The following is a 22,456-nucleotide window of genomic DNA, read 5'->3' on the forward strand; positions in this document are numbered from 1 at the left end:
AATGGTTGACAGGGTGGTAAGAGTCAGTGAAGAAAATGAATTGTCCCTAAACACAAAGAAGACATAAATTTATAGTGATTACAAAAGCCCAACAGCGCCAAGGAAGCTTAACAATACATGGGGAACAAATTAAAAAAAGTTAAAAAAGAAAAAGATCATAGGAGAGATTAAATCAAGAATACAACAAGCAAGAAATGCTTTCAACAAATTAAAAAAGGATTTTGTAGTAAGGACAATACAATTTCTTTAAAGATAAAACTTCTGAGATGATACGTCTTCTCCGTATTTTTTTGTTGGAAACTTGGACATTAAAGAAAGACGTTTCAGACAGATCGGAAGCTTTCGAATTATGGATATACAGAAGAATATTACTAATAGTTGTAGCAGACAGCTGGCAATCTCTAGAAATTTATAGTCTTGGCACAGTACGGGCACACTGTAGTGTGCAAATACACACGTGGATGGACTTGCAGATAAAAAAAAATGGCCCACAAGGGAATTCAAAAATGATTGACTCTGGTTAATTACCAAACACAAAAAATATAAAGGAAACAAGCAGAGAGGCGGACTTAAACAATACATTTAAACGCAAATAAGTTGAAAACTATTAACTCTATTGCATTGAGACAAAAGGATGATATTTACGTAAAAAGTATCGAAGAATAAAAAAAAAACATGCTGAAATGATTATTACGACAGTGACGTAGACTGCAAGGGGGAAAATGGAGTATCTATCCCTGCAGCACGCTTCTGGTAACGGCTAGTTACCTAGTTATCTTTTAGCACTAGTTAAAGTATCCTAACATGTATAAACTGTGGGTCAAGTTTGATAAAAAAATATTGGAAGGTGTTAAAACAATGGGCTAAAATTATTTTAGAATATTTGTAATAAAACACTCTGTATCGCGGTAAGGAGAAATATTTTATTTAAGTGTTTTAGGTTAACACTAGAAAGTCGGAGGGGCCAATTTGGCCCCTGTTGCGATTTGAAGTTATTGTAGTTCTTTTATTTGACACAATAATAATTTCATATTTTATGACTTTTAATATTTTGATACAGTCTTATTTAACGCAAAAAAATATTGTTTACTAAATTTATTAAATGGATTTTCTAACAAACCTACCATAGAAGTCTGAAGGGACCAAACTGGCCCTGTATTAATTATTATCGTTTTCTCGGAAATTTGACGATTTCTTTTAACTTTCTGTCGGATAGATAAAAGTATGTTTATGTACGTTTATTCCTAGAAGGTATTTTGTTACATACTGTTTGTTCCTTGAAAGTATTTTGTTTATTGAGCGGTTTATTAGGTTCTGCTGACTCTCGTTTCTAGAATATTAAAACATTCGTTCAATTGTGAAAATTCAAGACGACTGTAAAGATGTCTCGTCGTGGACTATCAGAGCTTGAACTTCTTGAAGAAATACGAAAAATACAAGAAGATGTTTCGGGAGGTGAATCTGAATTTGCAGAAAATAATGAGTCAAACGATGAACAATACGTATCACCACAAAATAATGATTCAAGTGACTCTGATGCTTCAGAGCAGTTAGAAAGTTTTATTGTACAAGACTCACCAATTTATGTAAACACTGCTTCTACAACTCGAACAGCACGAGTCAGCTAATTTTATCGTGAATCCAAGTGCATCTAAGCCAAGTCACAAGAGAAAAAGAGGCCAACAAGGAAAAACTATTTCAATCGGAGAAACCGAACAATCGAAAGACGGAACAACGTGGAAAGTTATTGATTCTGGATCAGTACCTGGTAAGATTATGATTTTTAGTATCTTCATATTCATTTAATGTTTGCTCATTGCAGGACGCCGCGCTCAGCACAATATTTATCGAGAGGAATCAGGTCCTACGTCGTATGCAAAAAGGAACGTGAGGAACAATTGTGTGGTAAGTGCTTGGCATCTAATAATCAACGACAGCATGTTACGTCATATAAAAGAATGCACTATTGCAGAAGCACATCGATGTTTGAAAAATGACACATGGACTATAACTTTGGAAGAACTGGAGGCTGTCCTTGCTATTATGTACGCAAAAGGAGTCTACGGCGCCAAAAATTTCCCAACCAACAGCTTGTGGTCAACAGTATGGGGTCCTCAGTTTTTTAGGCAAACTATGCCACGAGACAGATTCAAGGATATTATAAAATATCTCAGATTTGACATAAAGCAAACGAGATCTGAACGATTGAAAACCGACAAATTTGCTCTAGCCTCTGCGGTTTGGAATGGATTTATAGAAAATAGTGGTGCATGTTACAAACCGGGAATAAACCTTACTGTGGACGAACAACTACTGCCTTCTAAAGCCAGGTGCCCGTTCACACAGTACATATCAAATAAGCCGGATAAGTTTGGCATAAAATTTTGGCTTTTGACATGTGTGGAATCAAAATATATTGTAAATGGTTACCCTTATACTGGCACTGATCATTTACGCAAGAAAGATACAAGTGTTGGTGAACATGTTGTTTTGCGGTTAATGGAAAATCAACTGGGAAAGGGCAAAAATGTTACGACAGATAACTACTTTACATCGTTAAAATTGGCCAAGGCATTGCAAAAAAAATCAACAAGTCTTGTGGGTACTTTGAATCGCAACAGAAAGGAAGTTCCTCTAAGCGTAAAGAGTAAAAATGGAGAATTATATGTTTCCCATATATTCCAGAGCGACGAAAAGATAACACTTACTGCATACCAAGGAAAGAGTCACAAAAATGTGCTTTTGTTGAGCTCATTACATCAATCAGTGGATGTTGCTGTCGATGGAAAAAAACTTCCTCAAACAGTAAGTTTTTATAATAAAACAAAATACAGGGTTGATGTAGTGGACCAAATGGCGCGTCTTTATACTACAAAAGTTGCTTCAAGACGATGGCCAATGCACGTGTTTTTTAACATTCTTGACTTAGGAGCAATAAATGCATGGATTATTTATAAAGAAGTTACTGGAAGTAAAATCAGTCGTCGTAAGTTTATTCTTCAGCTGTGTGAAGAATTACGGGCTCCATACCTTGCCTCCTGAAATCTGGTACTATACCCAGCACCACCGGATTTACCAACCACCAGCACTGTTACTAGCCAAAAAAGAAAAAAATGTCAGTTAAAAATGTTTTGTAAAGGAAATCATACTTCCAATGAGTGCCACGGCTGTAATAAGGCAATGTGTGGCAAATGCCAAAAACTGCAAACTGTATGGTGTTCCAAATGTTTAAAATGAAACTAAAAAATTAAATCAAATTCTATCGTCAAGAGTTTATATAATTTCTTAAAACTGTTTATTTTTATTTTTTGTTTATTCCCAAATAAATAGTTAATTCTAAACTTGGTTTTTATTGATTTAGGAACTTGGGGCCAAAATGATCCCTTCGGGCTTTCTAGGTAGGTATGCTAAGCCCGACTTTCTAGTGTTAAATCTTCGTATTTTGTGCTAAGGTTTCTGCAGTTACTATATGAATAATTCTTAATGAAATACCCTGTATAAGAAATACAACAGAGTATAGAAACGTATATTTAGATTATTTATATCATAATGTATAGATTATTTATATCAAAAGCCTGAAAATGGATATATTTGGGGAAGTCTAGATGTAGTAGGAAGTCACGAACCGATGCTAAGACGAGAAAGCATTTGTTAAGATAGCAAGGACACGTTTAACACCAAACGATAATCACGCTATACATTAAGTGGCCAATTGTTGAAAAGAGTAGAATGGAAGTAAGAAAGAAGACATGATAAAACACAAAAGGTAGAAACATGTGAAAAATTGTAATCCTAGAAACCTTGAATAGGAACAAAAACACCGTAGCTACGTATATTACACGTAGGGAAAACTCAATATTGATATAGTAATATGTTACATAACGTTTTCTTTGAATAAAATACTATATATTTGTGTGTGTGTTACATCATAATATGATATTATCACAGTTAACACTCCAGAACGATTATAACACTTTTTCGTTGTAAACCTTTGTGATATCTTTTCAGTAGATCAACGCATGATCGTTCACGTGCATTATTAAGTGTGGATAGGTTAGTTCAGCGGTTATCATAAGATAAATGTTTGAAAAAATTTAAGATATATGGCCAGACAAAGTTGTCTTTTCCGACTCTTTTTTCTTTATGCGAAATACAAACAGATAAAGCAGAAAATAAAAAAAGAAGATTGATTATTTATACATCACCTGATATTATATATATATATATATATATATATATATATATATATATATATTAATGTGATATTAAAAGTCAGAGGTGCGCCAAGCAATTAATTAGCTAATTAATTAATTAATTAAACTTATTTAAATGATGCAATTATGATTTTATCACATTATTTAATTCTCTTATCTCAGGGTTATATTCGTGCTTCAATACCTATGCTTTACATATGATAGGTAAGGTCTAAGAAATATCGGAATAATAGTCATATATGATACAAAATTATATATTGAAATAAAATTCACACTCAAATATCTTAAACAAAAAATATCTCATATAAGGATTATCAAAATTTTGTTCTACGTACGTGAACCTTCAAAATTTAATGTTATACACTATATAAATTAAAATTTCAAATCAAAATTGTTGTTCTATATCTCCTGATAAATATTTCTATCTTTTCTGAAGCAATTAAAAAAAAAAACTTTATTGATAAAGAAAAACTGACGAATGTTAAAAAAAAACTATCTCTCTGATGATGAGTTGTCCAAATCCTTGTTCCTTGTAGCCTACACTATCTATTCTTAGCAGTTCCCTAGGTAATCAGCAATCTTACAACAAATTATTGCGAGCCTCTCGTCTTCAATGATCTCCTTCAGATGCATGTATCGTTCAAAAGACGCTAGCCTCTTCTCCTCTCGATAAACTGAATCTCTCGTTCCGGCCTGAACAGTGACTCTTGGAATATATAAGTAGAAAAGTATGACTTACAATATTTTACTGGATCAGCTTCCGTCAGGATACACTTAGTCCACGAAAACTCACAAACATTCACTTCTAATGCTTACTATCACTTGGGAACCGCCAAAGAAACGCGACTGTTCGCCTTGCACCCTTGGAAAACAACTGATTCTATTTTCTCCCTCAAAAATCCAGCTAAACTCTCATTCCTACATAGCTATCTACCTCTTTTTCAATGTCCTCCAATCAGAGTTCCTCATACTTCCCACCATCTACCATTTAGATGACAAACAACAATTTTACCTACAATTATAAATTTCCTACAAGCTATTAACATGCTAATCGGTTTCTACAAATTCTTAAGAACTAACGGAGAAATATAATTTCTAAATTCTACCCTATTGTCTTTATTCACTGTACAAGTCCATTTGGAAAACCCGGTCGTATTGTTCAATTCACTACGTTCACTCAAATATATTTTACAAAGAAAATAATTTATGCATATCTTAAATTTTGTTTACTACAGGTAATCCAAAGATAATGGACTTTCATTTCTTTGAAATATCTTTCATAGTTTATCAGTTGAAATATTTTGAATTATTATGTTTTATAATTTGAAATATATTAAGAGCAAACCAATATTATTTTTAATTTTACATAGCATAACAATATATATATATATATATATATATATATATATATATATATATATATACAGTGTGACCCATTTAGATTGGAAACACCTCTATAAAAGTTGTTAACCGATTTTAACCAAATTTTTTTTAATGTCATGTAATAAAAGGTCTATCGCGGAACATAATATGAAATATTTAGTTAAATTTTCAGGTCATTCTACGATACTTTTTCTTCGTCAAAAATAGAGAATTTGTATAAGCGATTTTTTTATTGAAAAAATTTCTACGCCACTGGATTTAGAGTGGCTTCAAATAGCTATGACAAAAATTTCATTAAAATATATTTATTAATAACTAAGTTATGACAACTTAAAATTTTAAAACTCACTAAGCTACGAGTCAAAAAAGAACACCCTGTATCAACAGATAACCATAAAACTAATTATTTTTCAAATAATTTTAATAATAAACCACTACTAGACAAAAAAATGTTTAAAATAGCATAAAACTTTAATGCAAGTAACGCACTTACATTATTATTAACTTTACATGCTACAACTTAAATCTCAGTTGCCATGACAACGATATTACTGTTTGACATTATTTGTGTCATACAAATTTCAGTGCTAGCATAAATGTATGCATAATATCTGCAACAATATTTACTTCAAATTCTTTTAATAATATTTTGTGCCATGGCTGCAAGATTAAGTTTGAGAGAAAAAATTGAAATTATACGTCTTTTGGGAGATAACGATAGAAGTGGCAGGGAAGTTTGTACAATATTTAATGACAGACATGTGGATCGTCCTAATATTAGCTGCGGTACGGAAACAAAATAAATAGAATATTAAATGAATATGGTGCAGTATCAAAACTAATTTTAAAAAATAACCCGTTACAAAGAAGAAGAGGATATGATCAAATTATTTTAGATCATTTCAGAAATAACCCAAATGCCAGTTTAAGTAATGCCAGTTTATAAGGAATGCCAGTTTATATTTGAATGTGCCTCGAGAGAGTATTCGGCGATGTCTTAAGGTAAATAATATTAAACCTTTCAAACCAAAATTCTTACACACATTACAAGAAGGCGACGAAGCAAAACGTTTAGAATATTGTTTATGGGCCCAAGGGGAATATTTAAACAATATAAATTTTCTAAAAAACGTGTTGTTTACTGACGAAGCCACTTTCACTACAAATGGAGTAGTATCATCACAAACTTGTCGCTATTGGACAGCAGATAATCCCCATTGGGTAATAAACTGTAAAAGCCAGTATTCTCAAAAAATCAATGTCTGGTGTGGTATACTGAACGAACGAGTTATTGGTCCTTTCTTTTTTGAAGAAAACTTGAACTCACAGAACTTTTTAGAATTTTTAAACACCGACTTGTGGGATGCTATTCATGAGCTCCCAATTAATGAAAGGTTAAATTTGTATATCCAGTTAGATGGGTGTTCTGTTCATTATGCCAGAACCGTGAAGCAATGGCTAAATGAAAATTTTCCGAACCGTTGGATAGGCCGGGGTAGTCCGTTGATAGATTGGCCACCCAGATCTCCAGATCTCACAATTTTAGACTTCTTTCTCTGGGGAGTTATCAAACAAAAAGTTTACCAAACCCGTGCAAGAGACGTAAACGAACTCGACAAGCATGTGCAGAAATTACTCCCCAACAACTAAGAAATTTAATTAGAAATATTTATAAAAGCTACGACAAATGTATCCAATTAGATGGTGGATTGGTAGAGGCAACTAGGATTTAAACTAAAATTAGGTTTCCATGTTTATGTTAATACAGAGTGTTTTTTTAACGTTAATACAGAGTGTTTTTTTCTTAGTGAGTTTTAAAATTTTAAGTTGTCATAAGTTTGTTATTAATAAATATATCTTAATAAAATTTTTGTCATAGCTATTTGAAGCTACTCTAAATCCAGTGGCGTAGAAATTTTTTTAATAAAAAAATCGCTAATATAAATTCTACATTTTCGACGAAGAAAAAGTATTGTAGAATGCCCTGAAAATTTAACTAAACATTTCATATTTTGTCCCGCAATAGACCTTTTATTACATGACATTAAAAAAAAATTTGGTTAAAATCGGTTAACAACTTTAAATGTTATAGAGGTGTTTCCAATCTAAATGGGTCACACTGTATATATATATATATATATATATATATATATATATATATATATATATATATATATATATATATATATATATATATATATATAGTATGCTCCTTTTATAACGAACACGGTTATTACGAGGTTTCGCTTATAACGAAGTACATTAGATGTCTCGTGAAATTTCTATTGACCTATAATCCTCTATAGCGATTCAAATTTGGTTATAACAAGAGAAATATGATCAAAAAACGTGTTTTTTACGTTTTTGTCCCGGCCGTGGCTATAAATAAATATCCTTTTTAACTTTTATTTAATCTACCGACCGATATTGTGTTGTCGGAAATCTACAATTTATGATTCACAAGTGTCAGTGTAGATTACGCACCTAATAAACTACATAAAGAGGTTTAAAAACATGACAAATAAAATAAATTTCACCAGAATTTCATTTCACAGTTGTTTTTGTCGTAGATGTTTATCGTTTGTTTCCTGATTGTGCTTTCGCGTCTTGAAACTTGTGTTGTAGATTACATAATCGCATAGATTACACACTATGACTCCTAAAAGAAAATCATTTATATACTTTAGAAGAAAAAATTAACATCCTTAAGAATGTTGAGAACGGTAAGAAGAAAGCAGAAGTTTGTCGTGAAAGAGGAATTTCAAGTTCCACTCTATCTACCATGATCAAAAATAAACACAAGATTTTCGAAGCAGGTTCGCCTTTTTCCGGTAAATCAATGTCAAATGGTTTATCGTAAACAGGACTACGAATGTTCTAATAAGTGGATCACTGCTTCAAGAAAAACCAACACAGTTTTCTCAGGCGCTAGGTGGTGATGAGAATTTTAAAGCATTGAGTGGATGCAAGGCCAGGTACGAAATTACGTGTGGAAAAATTTGCGGTAAAGCGAAGAGTGTTTCCAAAGAAGTCACCGACAACTGGTTAAAGTCATGGCCTACAATAAGACAAAATTACAGTGACGATAATGTTTTCAATGCCGATGAACTGGGACTTTTTTTTAACTTACTCCAGATAAGACGCTCAAATTCAAAAATGAACGTATCAAAAGAAAGGGTAACTGTACTTGCGTGTGCCAACATGCCCGGTTCCGAAAAAAGGAAGTTAGTCGTCATTGGGAAATCTCAAAAACCACGATGTTTCAGATTACTGGTACTGGGAACACAGGACGGTTCTTTTATACCGTCGATGGTGACGTGGTTTGGGTGGAGGTTGTTGTGGGGGTTAGCGTGGGGATTGGCGAGGGGCCAACATTTCTACAGAATTTTGATTGACGGGTGGAGCGGACATTTTCTTTATGAGAGGTCTCCATGTTGAAGTTAACCAGATACAGATAACATCAGATAAAAATCTTTTATTGAGACAATTTGGCCTTTTTTCAATTTCTATGGCTTCTCGGATAATTCTTGGTTTATAGAAGCGGATGGGGACTATGGTTCTAGAGTTTTCAAAATCAATTTTGTTACCCTTAATGAAGATGGTGTTGACCTAGAGCTGAAATTGAATCGGAATTGCGAACAGAAATGAAATGTTCATACATCCTATTTTGGATTCTACGATTTGTTTGGCCTATATAAGACCTGGGGTGTCTGCACAAGGAATTTCATAAACTTAGTGTTGTGCATTTGGAATGCGGTCTTTGATTGATCGGACAAGAGATGAATTTTTTTGTTGAGGGGGTAAATATTGTTTTTATTCCTCTTGATTTAAGAATTTTGTCAGTGATAACTTTGATGTAAGGAAGAAAAGCTTTCGTATGATAAAAATCTGAGTTTTTGGATTGAGATTAAGTGGGATTAATGTCTGTGGATGCTCCTATTGATGTGATTTTCGCGGTAACCATTTTGGATGGGGGCTTGTTTTAAACAAAAGAGCTCAGCGGGTCTACTTGCATCATCGGAAAGGCGTATTAATCTGGAGACAAGGGTATTATTGACTGAATTAATTTGTTAAGGTGGATGATGAGAGTTGACATGCAAGTACCGATTATTATGGGTGCGTTTTCGATAAATATAGTGATTTTCAGAGTGATTTTTCGATAAACAGAGTGATGAAAACCTTGGGATTGGTTTTTCTGTTGTTACCAATCTTTTCAGTTTGCCAAAAATTCCCATGTGTCGCATTGCTTTATATACCTTGTTTTAAAACACTTTAAAACATAGTGAAATGTATCGACATCAAATTCTCTAGTCTTTTTAAGGATCTGCCTGAATACTGGTCTACCGTTGACGGTCTAGGTCTGAATCCACTACGATGTGTAAATTATATTAGAGAGTATCTTATAGACTGTGTTCAAAACTGTTGTTCCTCTCTAATTGTCACATTTATGCTGGTCGCCTTTCTTCCATGTTCGCCTCTTCGATGTTCCATTTCTCAGTCGTTTGCTATAATTTCCATACTCGTGCTATAATCTTGTGGACTTGCTTGGCTAGGTGCTCACCTCCATACTTGTAGAGTTTTTCTTCTTCTTCTTCTCGTGCCACTTCTAGCGGAGATTGGAAATCATCATGGCCACTGCGACTTTGTTAGCAGCGCGCCTAAAAAGTTCAATCGAACTACACCCGAACCATTCACGTAGATTACGAAGCCACGATATTTTTCTTCTTCCCACACTTCTTTTGCCCTTAATTTTGCCCTGCATGATATTTCTTAAAAGTTCGTACTTTTCACCTCTCACAATGTGCCCCAATGTAGAGTTTTGCCGGGATTTTATCAGTTGCTGTAGCTTTGATGTGTTTCATTTTTTCGATAGCTTAAATTGTTTCCTGTAAAGGTCATGGATTGAATTCGTTCTGATTTTTATCAGGGTTTAATTGTACGAGAGACTCAACATTATCCTATAATTAGTGCATAGCATATCGTTGAAATGCTCCGCTGATCTCTCAAAGATATTCTCCTTACTAGATACTAGGTTTTCATCCTTGTCACTGCATAGGTTTAGTCTCAGTTTGAATTTTTTTTTCTCGGGCGTTCTCTTCTTCTTCTCTGCACTGGTCTCCACTCCATCATTTTCTTGGGCCACCTGTCTCCATTTATATGTCTTACATGTGAGTTCCATCTCAAACTCTTGGCTTCAATGTTCCATTATTTTTGTTTCAATATCCATTTTTTCGTAAAAAATCTGCAAAATCTGCATAATACAAGAAATAAAATAAACAATTCGATATCGTAAGTGTTAATTAATTACATTTGGCACATTTTTGTTATTAAAAACTTTTAAAACAAATGATAATTCCAAAATCAACCTCCACAGATATTTCGTAATCGCGCTAATCATTTACACGACCTTTTGACGATGGCAGTCATAAAACTATAAACAAAAATGTATTTAATTTTAGAACCAGAAATGTGAAGACGAAATTTATTTGTGGAAATCAAAATGAAGACATTTGTGGAAATCAAAAGAGACAAAATTATTCAATTAGTCGATACTGTAGGCCAACATTTTATTTCGATAATAAATATTTCAATTCTGAACTGTACACAGTTTCCCAACGAACAAGTCGGGGGTTCTAGGAATAGGACTGAGCCCTGCCAGCACATCCTACTCTAGCGTAGGTCTTTGAAGACATATGTCGTGTAACCACTGGGTGTATGGCGTACAATGGGTGTGTGTTGTACAGCAGAGTAAAGGGGGTAAAAGGAGGGCTAGGCAAAAAAAAACCAAAACAAAAATTCTGGTCCTTTAAGTATGAGGGTTGGATCGACATGCTAGCAACTCGTCATTCGAAAAACGCTTTATTAAATATGCTAAAAATTTCTATATTTCGCCTCGGAGTATGGATATATGTATGTGATTAACTTAAAGCCGCATGGTGATGTCGTTGTCTACGCGCAACTGAGATTACGTCTCTTTTATTACGAGTTACGACTAACTAAAAAACATTACTATAGTAACGAAATAGCCCATCTCCGATACGTCATAATTCTTAGAAAGATGAATCTAGAAAACGTAAGAATCGGCATGTCAATACCGCCCGTCTTCGATGGTTCTTTCGACGAGACAATTAGAGGTGGGACAACGCCAGAATATTCTCGAACTAGTAACTGTAGTATATATACAAGTAACGATGATTAAGGTTTGGAGTTGTTAAGATACTACCGAACTGTAAAGTTATAAATAAATATGTTTACATAAATTCGAACCGCTCGTTTTATTTAATCTCGCTTCACTATTATTGCTTGAGTATCCCGATTTCCTCTGTTTCCTTTTACAACCTCAAGGTTGGATTACACATCACCGCGTTAATAGGCCAAATATGTTAATACAATTTGCTGAATCTACATGGTTGACTTCAAGTAGATATAACGAAATGTTATAAAACCAGACACGCATTGTATTCGATATGTGTCCCCAGTTTTTTATTGAAAACAAATATTTATTGAGATTTAATACTTTTGATACTTCTAATATTAAAAGTATCAAAAAGAAGAAGATATTATACTTATATGATTCAAGTAAACCCTAATTTATGCAGTAATCATAAGTACTTTTGGCAGTTTGTAAATTGTATGAGAGCATCCAATGATTTACCAGATAGTACTTATTATGGTAATATTATAGCAACAAATGAACAACATATTGCAAACTTTTCATCTACCTTTTTTTATACCTAATTTTTAAATATAAGTGAAAGATCTTGTCGGCATCATTGTATCCTTACCTTTTAAAGTAAAGTGGTCCAGATGGCATTCCTGATTATTTCTAAAGAACTGTATTTATTCACTAACCAATCCTTTACATCTTCTTTTTGAGTCATCATAAAAGACATCGGTTTTCCCAACTTTATGGAAACATTCTTACATTTGACCAATTTTTAAATCAAGTAACAAACAAGACAAAACAAATTATCGAAGCGTGTGTAAACAACCCTCTATACCAAAACTTTTCGATAGACTATTGCACAATCAATTAAAATTTTATTTTAAAGAGCGCCTAATACACAATCAACACAGATTTTCTCAGAATAAGTCAATAGTAACAAATTTAGTAATATTTGAACAAAAACTATTAAACATGTTGGAGAATAAAAGTCAGATGAATACTATTTATACTGACTTCTCCAAGGCATTTGACAGGGTAGATCATAACATTCTATTAGAAAAATTAAATGCCTTTGGCTTCAGTCATCAATCCTTACAATGGTTTAGCAGCTTTTTAAGAGACTATACACAACAAGTGAGAATAGGTTGTTTTAATTCAGATATAATTCATGTGACATCAGGAGTAGCCCAAGAAGTTCACTGTTCACCCTTGTGTTTTAATATATTTGAGTGGCTCAGTGCCATACTCGCCTATCCCACAATTTTTCATATTTTGCGCTTTTGTTTATTTTGCTTCAAAATCATCATATCTGTCTATGCCAAAGTTGCCTATCCCGATATTTGACATAAAACAAGGCTGACACATATGATCAATTGAGCAAACAAAACTTGCTTTGACATAATTTGTGCCAGTCCTGCTTAAATCACTAAATGTGGCGCCAGCAAGCAATGAGACATTTACATTATCAGAAATATCAGGTGACGATAGCGATAACAACAAAAACTATGTGCTAGATGACGAAAATACGGGTAAGATTAATTAGTTTCCTGCATAATTTTTTATAGTTTATAGTTTGGTTTATTAATTATTATTTGGTTTATTATTAAAGATAAATTAAATGATGCATGTAAGAGTTTATATAAATCTCTTTGTAGAGATAGACTTCTTTGATTTTTCTCTTTTTAGCATCTGTTTCTTTTAGGACTATACTAGAATCTTTCCACTGAGCTCTATGTTCATTTTTCCATGTGTGTATACATATTTGAGGTCTATCAAATTATCTATTTTTAATTTAAGATTGATGTTCACTTATTCTACCGTTTAATGGTCTCAATGTTTCAATTAATGAGTTAAATAATTCACCTAGTGAATGCAAACATTTTTATTTAGGCTGATTTGACTGATTTTTGTACTTTTTTATTGAAACGATTTTGAAATATAATATAACAAAAATTATAATTCAGTCTACTAGAGCCTAAAATATTTACTGAAAATTTTCAGTGATCAATAAATAGGATGCTGGCGTATAATGTATTAATCCTTGAAGAGTTCCTGATTTCTTTATTACCTAAATGTTATTTTTTGTCATAAATTTTTTGTACTATTTTTCTTTTAGACTAGTTAATTAAATTCTAATTTATTGTATGCTTTTAATGGCCAATTATTGTTTTATGTTACTGTTAATAAACTGTATTTTTAATATTTCCTACTCATTATTTCAATATTATAGTGGGATGAATACCTAAAAGTATATCTGTTTTGATTACTATAATTTCTAGCATTTAGGTACTGTAGGTATTTCTATTTTAATACCTATGGACCAAGTATGTGTAAGTGTAAACATGCTGTCCACCTTGAAACTTAATAATGGGAATATTAAAGAGCTTCTATAAACATAATCAAGTATTCCCAGTTCAATGTCAAGGCCGTTTTATAAAGCAGAGCTACAGAGTACATCATTATAATGAATAGGCACAGATATATATCTATACATACAGCAATTACATACTAAATCGTTTCACGTGCCCCCTTCTACTGACGCGAATTATTCCATGTTGTGAAGATTATGCAAATAAATAATTACCTTATCTTTAGTTCAATTTGCCAATTACATCACAAGTTTGTGAGGCTACACTTTGATCAAACTTATCAGACCTATGCCGACGCGGTTGATGGCTATTAGTGAAAATTATCGCAAAATAAACCCTTGAACTAATACGCGATTATCGAAGTAGGCCGAATTTGTTTAAACAGAAATTTTGATAACTAAAAGCATTGATAGTAAAAAAACTTACCCCGCTTCTAATCATTTTGGAACTTCGAATTAGTAAATCCTCATATTATGGAAACCAAACACTAACCTAACACAAGCACTAAATAAAATCGAAATCTCAAATCAGATTCAAGACACACTCTACCATTTTGTTAATTATGACATCACGACATCACATATCAGATGCTATACGATATGATAGAGAAGTAGAGAACTGCGAATGACGTTTAGACCAGACAGATGACACTTACCAGCACTCAGCAGGGATGGTTTTTTAGTTGAATATAGATAGAATGCTAGAAATAAAAAAATAATTTCAGATCACACAATACTTGAGTTTTAATAGTAAGACAATAGTCAATGTTTAATACAATTATTTAGCTTGTAGTAGATATTTAAACAAATAGATGGCAAAATCTCATCTTTAGTAACCAGTAATACAGAGTTTATGCAAGCATAAGATAGTCATCATTATGATTTTAATATTTAGATGCATTTAATGATTTAGTTTAATTTTTTAATGGATAGTGCCACTATTATTGTTTTATGTATGTATTTCAAAATCAAATATTACTGAGAGTGACATCTACCGTTGACTAAACTAATCTTATTGACGTTTATGATAGAAGCCTTCAAAGAATGATTTCATTTTATTCAAATAGAACTTCCGCTTATTTACAATCAAATTATATTTAAAATATAGAAGGGCTTACTACATATTTCCTTTCTGTGACTGATGTAGTGAATAAAATTTAAGGCTTGTTTGGACATTTTATAAAATTAAATCAAATTATGGACAGTTTAATGAGCGACTTCGAGACGTTTACAAATAGTTGGTGGCCTTACATTATCTCTTTAATTATTAGTATTATCAGTGCAATAAGGTAAGTACATTTTTTATAGTTAATAATTAATACTAGGATAGTGTGTGGGTAAATTAGTGGTTACAGAGGTAAACTTTATCACTTGTATGAACATGAAATATAACACGTTATATATTTGAATAGTACAGTTGTACGATATTTTAAACATAATATTTTTATTAAAATTCATTCGATCTTTTGTCTTCTATAATTGCTGTCCAAAACTCCAGAATACTTGAATCGCTTATTTATTAAAGGATATAAGTTACAAGAATGAAGTTTTGAGAAAATTAAAAAAAAATGTTTATATTTAAAACAAACAAAAAATTTGTGATTTTTCCTGAAAAATTAATTATTTATTATAATTTTGATAATAATATTGTATGTATATTGATTTTAGTTAATACATATTTTATTTTTTACTCTATTCGTCTGACATATCTTTTCAGGAATTAATTAACAAAAAATATGTCTAAACTATTACTTTTTGCCGTATTTGTCCGCATTAAAAAAGAAACGTTTATTGACAAACTTTTTTATCAGTCATTAACAAATGAACTATTTTCAACCTAAAAAAACAAACATTGAGCAGTTTTTTACAAGATACTCACAGTACTTTTCACTTCAGTGGTTGGCCAACCAATTATTTCCTCATAAAATTCTTGATAATTTTCAGGAAGATACCTAGATATCTTTTGAACATTTTCGGTGTTCTGACTTTTTAGAACAAAAGAACTGGTTATTGCTCCATCGATAAACTTCAATGCTTCAACAAGCCCTTTTTTGTATGATTGTAGCTACTACCAAAGAATATAGACGCTTATCTATATTCTTTGATACTACTGTATGTACTCCATAAAACTGGAAACTGTGAATGACTCCTTTTGTGGACGTTAAATAGATTTAGTGAAAGTTTAAACAGAAAGGCACGTCTTTTTGTAATATTTGGACCACCAATTTTTAAAATCCAAAACTTCATTAGTTCTGACCATTTGTACAGTAAATTTCTGCCTCTTTGCAGAACTACAGATTGCTTCACAACCTTCCATTGGTGTATACAACTTATCCATGCGATTGAGTTTGCGTTTTACCAAGCCAAAGTCCCGATCGCATGGCAAGAAAGAGTGAGAGAAAACATTGTTTTTATTTTGGCCACCACAGCCGTCACTGTAGAGGTGAAGTTCTTTTACTGTGGTAGGTATGTTTTGTGGTAGGTACTGTAACCTTCGGTAGCAGACGGCATATAATGAAGTTGGGCTAGAAGTTTTCCAAATTGCTACCAGCTTCATCATAGCTGTTCTAGCAATAGTCAACCTTCTACGTATCTCATTTTCTTTAATGTATTGAAGATTATTCCGAGCTCTGTCTACTATCATGATCTTTGTCTTACTTATATTTAGCTGTAGTCCATATGTTTTGCTTTTTTCCTCCAGACGTCGCATTATGTCTTCCATTTCTTCTTGATTTGCCGCGATTATTAAAGTGTCATCTGCATATCTCAAGTCCCTTCCATCCGTCTGGTACCTTTCGCATAATGTGTTCGCTGTAGATATTAAACAGAGTTGGCGAGATTATGCATCCCTGCCTGACACCTGCCTCTGTTCTGAAATGATCGGAATGGGTGTTGTTTATTTTTACTGTGCACTTATTATTTTCATTTTAGCAACAGGCAATAAGAAATCAGCTCAGAGAAAATGTATTGTATGTACTAAGCATGGCAAACAAAGTGATACTCGTTATATGTGTAGCCTATGAAACGTACCACTTTGTCTTTTAATTTGTTTTGAAAGATACCATACTTGCAAGCATTATTAATAGTTATTTAACCAACAAGTGTATTAATAAGGGCGATTAACAATTGAGATATAATGTTCGAAATTGTTAATCGCCATTTTAATTCACGAGTTCGTTACAAAACTTCCGTCGACCGAACTTTTCAGAAATAAAGATATCTTAGTTTAAATATTTATTTACTTAACGATAAACAATTTTTTTAGCTTTCATTGACTTTATTCAAAGTTTCCTTAGTGGTAGTTTTATTATAGTAAACATTAATATTCGAAATGGTGCAATTACTGAAATTAAAGGAAGATATTGATAAATGATTATGTGCTGTATAGCATTTTGACAAATTTATATTTAAGTCTTCTTGGACCTCTGTAAATTCTGTGATAGAAGAAGAAATTCTGGTGTAGTTAAATTAAACTCTTCGTCAATATCCATCCTTTGATTTTTCAAATACACAGAATTTTAAACAATAAAGTAAATAATGACATACAATGACAGATAGTACTAACAGCGGCTACTTCATTTTAAATTAATTTTTTAGTGGGAATATAAATAGGTATATGTTTGGTTGCTTACACCACAGGTCACTGCCAATCACAGAGCGTTTAATTAATTTATGCAAGCAATGCACGAGTATGTTGTGTTGCCTATAATAAAATCGTTCATTAATAGGGGTCATTAATCAATGATTTTGAGGGTGTTAAAATTGATCATAAATGGACGGTCGACGGAAAAATATTTAAATATTATTTTTAAGAATCAGATATTTGAGTTTAAGTTACATTTTGTATTTTTAAAATAATAACAGTATTTTCCTTTACTTTCCTTTTCTTTTACATGTTACCTATTATGAGAAATAAACTTCCTTGTTGTTTAAACGAACCTTTTATTTAATAACAAAATAAACTAAAGAATAAATACAATTTTTCCATTATTTAGTTAACCTGAACAATTTCTAGACCATGCGAAAATTAATATTATTAATAAAAAAATCCATCGGCTGCTCCGGACGTATAGATACCTTGCAGAACGCAGAACATTTGTAAATACTCAAAATTTCGTTTTCCAACTGTTTTCTTTCTATACTTTTGAAAGTATAAAAAGGAAACGTATAAAAAGAAAAAGTAAAAAAAATGGAAGAAAATCATAATCTGCCTTATTCATAAAAAAGGAGACAAACTGTTGTATAAGAATTATAAAGGCATCTCTTTACTTTGTTCTGGGTACAAAATACTCACAAAAATCATTAATCGAAGACTCCAACCTCTCACGGAAAAAATCATCGGGAAATATCAAGCAGGGTTTAGGCAAAATAGATCTACCATTGACCAACTACTTACAGTTAAACAAATACTAGCCAAAGCATAGGAATATGACATGAACGTTTACAATCTCTTTGTAGATTTTAAACAAGCCTATGATTCAATAAATAGAACAATTCTACCTAATATATTGGAAAAATTTGACATACCATCAAAATTAATACGACTAGTGAAAATGACAGAAACAGAAGCCCAGGTATGTATTCAGGGACAGATCACTGTTGCGTTTACGATAACGCAAGGACTGAAACAAGGCGACGGACTGGCCCAAACGCTCTTTAATCTTGTTCTTAAATATGTAATTATAACATACTTACAAACAAATCTACCCAATTAGCAGCATACGCAGATGATATAAACATGAGCAGAACAGTGAATGCAGTTGAAGAAACCTACGTTTAGTTGAAACAGAGTGCAGAAGCAGTAGGGCTAGCAATAAATACAAATAAAACAAAACTACTCATACAAACCAGATAAAATACACTGGCGCAACAACACTTTATTGACGATATAGAACATGTGAATAGATTCACATACCTAGGAATGAATCTGGTCGCAAGCAATAAAGAAGAACCGGAAATAAATAGCATCTTATGCTGGCAAATAAAGCCTATTTCGCGATGAGCCACATATTCAAATCGCGAGACGTACACCGGAAAACAAAACTACGGGTCTACAAAACAATAATCAGGCCCATAGTAAGTTATGGTTGTAAAACATGGGTGGTCACACAGAAATCTGCCAATGCATTAGATGTGTTTAAAATAAAAATATTACGTAGGATACTGGACCCAATAAGTGAAAACAACAACTGGCGAATTAGGCATAATAGAGAAATATACGAGCAATATAGCGAACTGACTCTAGCACAATACACTAAACTGCAGAGATTACGGTGGGCAGGACACGTGGTTCGCATGCATGAGAGTAGAATCCCCAGAAAATTACTAAATGCAAGAATGCAGGGAAAAAGACCTGTTGGAAGACCTAAAAAGAGATGAAAAGACGAAGTCGATGAGGATGCCAGGAACTGCCTGGGAACGCGTTCAACAGCGGTAAATCGAAATGATTGGAGAAGCCTGCTGAAGGAGGCCAGGGCTCGATTTGGGCTGTAGTGCCATTGGATGGATGGAACTGTTTCCTTTACCTATAGGTACGTTCTAATGGTGTGAATAAATGTTTATTTTTGTATAGATTGGTGACAGAAAGTATAAGAATAGTGGGCAGTATAAAATACTAATTTCGGTATTGCTAAAAAGATTAATACGATACACCAAAGATATAGTCGGTGACTACTGATACAGGCTTTAGGCCTGTTCATCAAATATTTACTTTTAGACAAATGCTTGAAAAGTATTTGGAGTATATTCAATACATACATCAGATCTTTATAGATTTCAAAGAGAATTATGATTAAATTGTCTAAAACTGTGGAATGCAATGGTTGAGCTGATTATGTCTAAGAAACCAACTGAGTTAAGGCGAATGTGTGTTAATTCCTTTGCACAAGTAAATAGGAGGGAAATATTTAACGTGGTATTAGAAACGCCATGCGAAAAATGTATCCGAAAATCATACCATACATAAGTAGCTGCTCGGGGAGCGAAGATCATACTCGTATTGACCGACGACATGGGTGTAGTATCATAAATATAAACGACCTTTTTGAACAAACTGATTACCACAAATTTCACTCTTGCAACATTATTCTTCCCTATGTATTCCCTATGTTTCATATGGTATTTTAGTTTATTTTTGTAAGCAATTTCACACTTATAAAGGTGTTTCCCGAGCGTGAACTTTTATATTATGTTTATTTAAAGTACATTTATGTGTAAATTTCTTAAAGCAAATGTCACATTTATAAGGTTTTTCCCCAGTATGAACTCTCATATGAAGAGTTAAAGAACTCTTATAAATAAATTGCTTATTGCAAATTTCACATTTATAAAGTTTTTCTCCAGTGTGAACTCTCTCATGTGAATATAAATTAAATTTTTGAATGAATTCCTTACCACAGATTTCACACTTGTAAAGTCCTTCTCCACTGTGATGTTTCATATGATCTTTTAAATTATTCTTGTAAGCATACTTCTTAAAACAAATTTCACACTTGTAAGGTCTTTCTCCAGTATGAATTCTCATATGACCATTAAAAGCAGTTTTTTGGATAAATCGCTTACTACAAATTTCACATTTATAAGGTTTTTGGCCAGTGTGAACTCTCATATGAGCATTTAAAGTACTTTTCTGAATAAATTGCTTATCACAAATTTCACATTTATAAGTTTTTTCACCAGTGTGAACTTTTATATGTGCATCTAAATTACCTTTTTTAAGAAACTGCTTATCACAAATTTCACAATTATATTCATAATTATATGCTCCAGTGTGAACTCTAATATGATAATTTAAACTACTTTGTTGAGTAAACTTTTTAGAGCAAAATTCACATTTATAAGGTTTTTGACCAGTGTGAACTCTCATATGAATATTTAAAGTACTTTTGTAAATAAATTGCTTACCACAAATTTCACATTTATAAGTTTTTTTACCAATATGAACCTTGACATGTACATCTAAATTATCTTTTTTAAGAAACTGCTCATCACAAATATCACATTTATAAAATATGTCACTAGTATGAACTATCTTATGTTTATTTAAAAAACATTTGTTTGAAAACTGTTTATAGCAAATTTCACACTTGCATGGTCTTTTTTCAGTGTGAAGCTTTAAATCCACTTTAAGATCACCTAATTCTTCAATTTCTTGCTGAGCATCTAAAATTTAAAAAAATCTATATTACTGCAAGGAAAAATTATCCAGGTATTAAGTACTGAATATGAAAAAATGGGAGAAATCAACGAAGTTATAGAAATATACCTCGTTTTACCTATTATTTTCGTTAAAAATTAATAAAACTGAAATGACTGGTTTCATAAATATACAGGGTGAGTCATGAGGAACTTTACATACTTCTACCATATGTAGAGTCCCTCAGGGAGCATATCATGTGGCCACTAAAAAATGTCAACTCCTCTTCTTTATTAATTAACAGGGTGATTTGTGTAATTGACTATTTATTTCATTTTACTGTAGTGTTTATACGGCTCATTTGATTTTTTAAATTTTTGCATGATACAGTACACTACTATCAAGCATTCGACTGGTATTAGCTAAACTAAAAAATTCCAGGACTGGCTTTGGAAAAATTAATTTAGGGATTCATATTAAATATTACACCCTGTATATATATTTTTTTTAAAATGCAATAAGTGATTTTCAAACTACATAAATACCCAATGAAAACGACATATGCGACAATGTTATCGCACTTTTATTAAATTTTTAGTGAACGATCAAATCTTACCAAAAATAGAACAACCATAATGAAGTATCAAATTATAAGGTAATTAATTTAAACAAATGTTATAAATTTCAAACATTTTAATTGAAATGATAAACTGAGTCACTGCACAACAAAAAACAGTAACTACTAACAATAACGAAGAACAATTAAAAAAAAAACTAAAAATATGTACATAGTTATGATAAACCCATAAATTAGAACTGGAAAAGATACAATAATGGTAACAAAATAAAAATAATTCAAAATAGATTTTCGAAATGAAACCCTGCAGCCTGTACACATTTTTGTTGCCGAATTGTTAATTGACGTATTGAATTAAGGATACTCTGGGGATCGTTTCTAATAGTATTACAACAATGTATAATTCTATCAATTAATTGTTGTCGGTTATTAATATTCACTGCGTAAACTAGTTGCTTCAATCGTCCCCAAATATGGTAATCAACGGGATTGAAATCAGGGGATCTTGAAGGCCACGAAATAGGACCTGCACGTCCTATCCACCTGTTGCCATAAACATTATTGAGATGTTGTCTCACTGCCAGTAAAAAGTGTGGGGGAGCCCCATCATGCT

At 32.3% G+C, this 22,456-nt stretch overlaps 2 protein-coding genes across 5 annotated transcripts in view; both read right to left on the reverse strand.

Moving 5' to 3' along the window:
* Positions 1–14,792, reverse strand: part of ERR (estrogen-related receptor) — a 109,877-nt gene extending 95,085 nt beyond the window's left edge. Inside the window, exon 1 of one of the 4 annotated variants that reach the window (XM_072535769.1) lies at positions 14,559–14,792. Coding sequence is in view for 1 of the 4 variants with exons in the window: in XM_072535767.1 (XP_072391868.1) it covers positions 14,559–14,573 (15 nt within the window). In the remaining 3 variants the exon portion in view is untranslated. Of the gene's footprint in view, positions 1–14,347; positions 14,370–14,558 lie in introns of those variants that run through there. The other 3 variants (XM_072535771.1, XM_072535767.1, XM_072535773.1) reach the window with 3 other exon arrangements.
* Positions 14,793–17,402: 2,610 nt separating this feature from the next.
* Positions 17,403–22,456, reverse strand: part of LOC140444673 (uncharacterized) — a 73,968-nt gene continuing 68,914 nt past the window's right edge. The window contains exon 8 of the mRNA XM_072536435.1: positions 17,403–21,290. Within this exon, the coding sequence (XP_072392536.1) occupies positions 20,283–21,290 (1,008 nt within the window). The 3' untranslated portion in view covers positions 17,403–20,282. The remainder of the gene's footprint in view (positions 21,291–22,456) is intronic.

This window comes from Diabrotica undecimpunctata, chromosome 6 (genome assembly GCF_040954645.1).
Source record: "Diabrotica undecimpunctata isolate CICGRU chromosome 6, icDiaUnde3, whole genome shotgun sequence".
Classification (NCBI taxonomy): domain Eukaryota; kingdom Metazoa; phylum Arthropoda; class Insecta; order Coleoptera; family Chrysomelidae; genus Diabrotica; species Diabrotica undecimpunctata.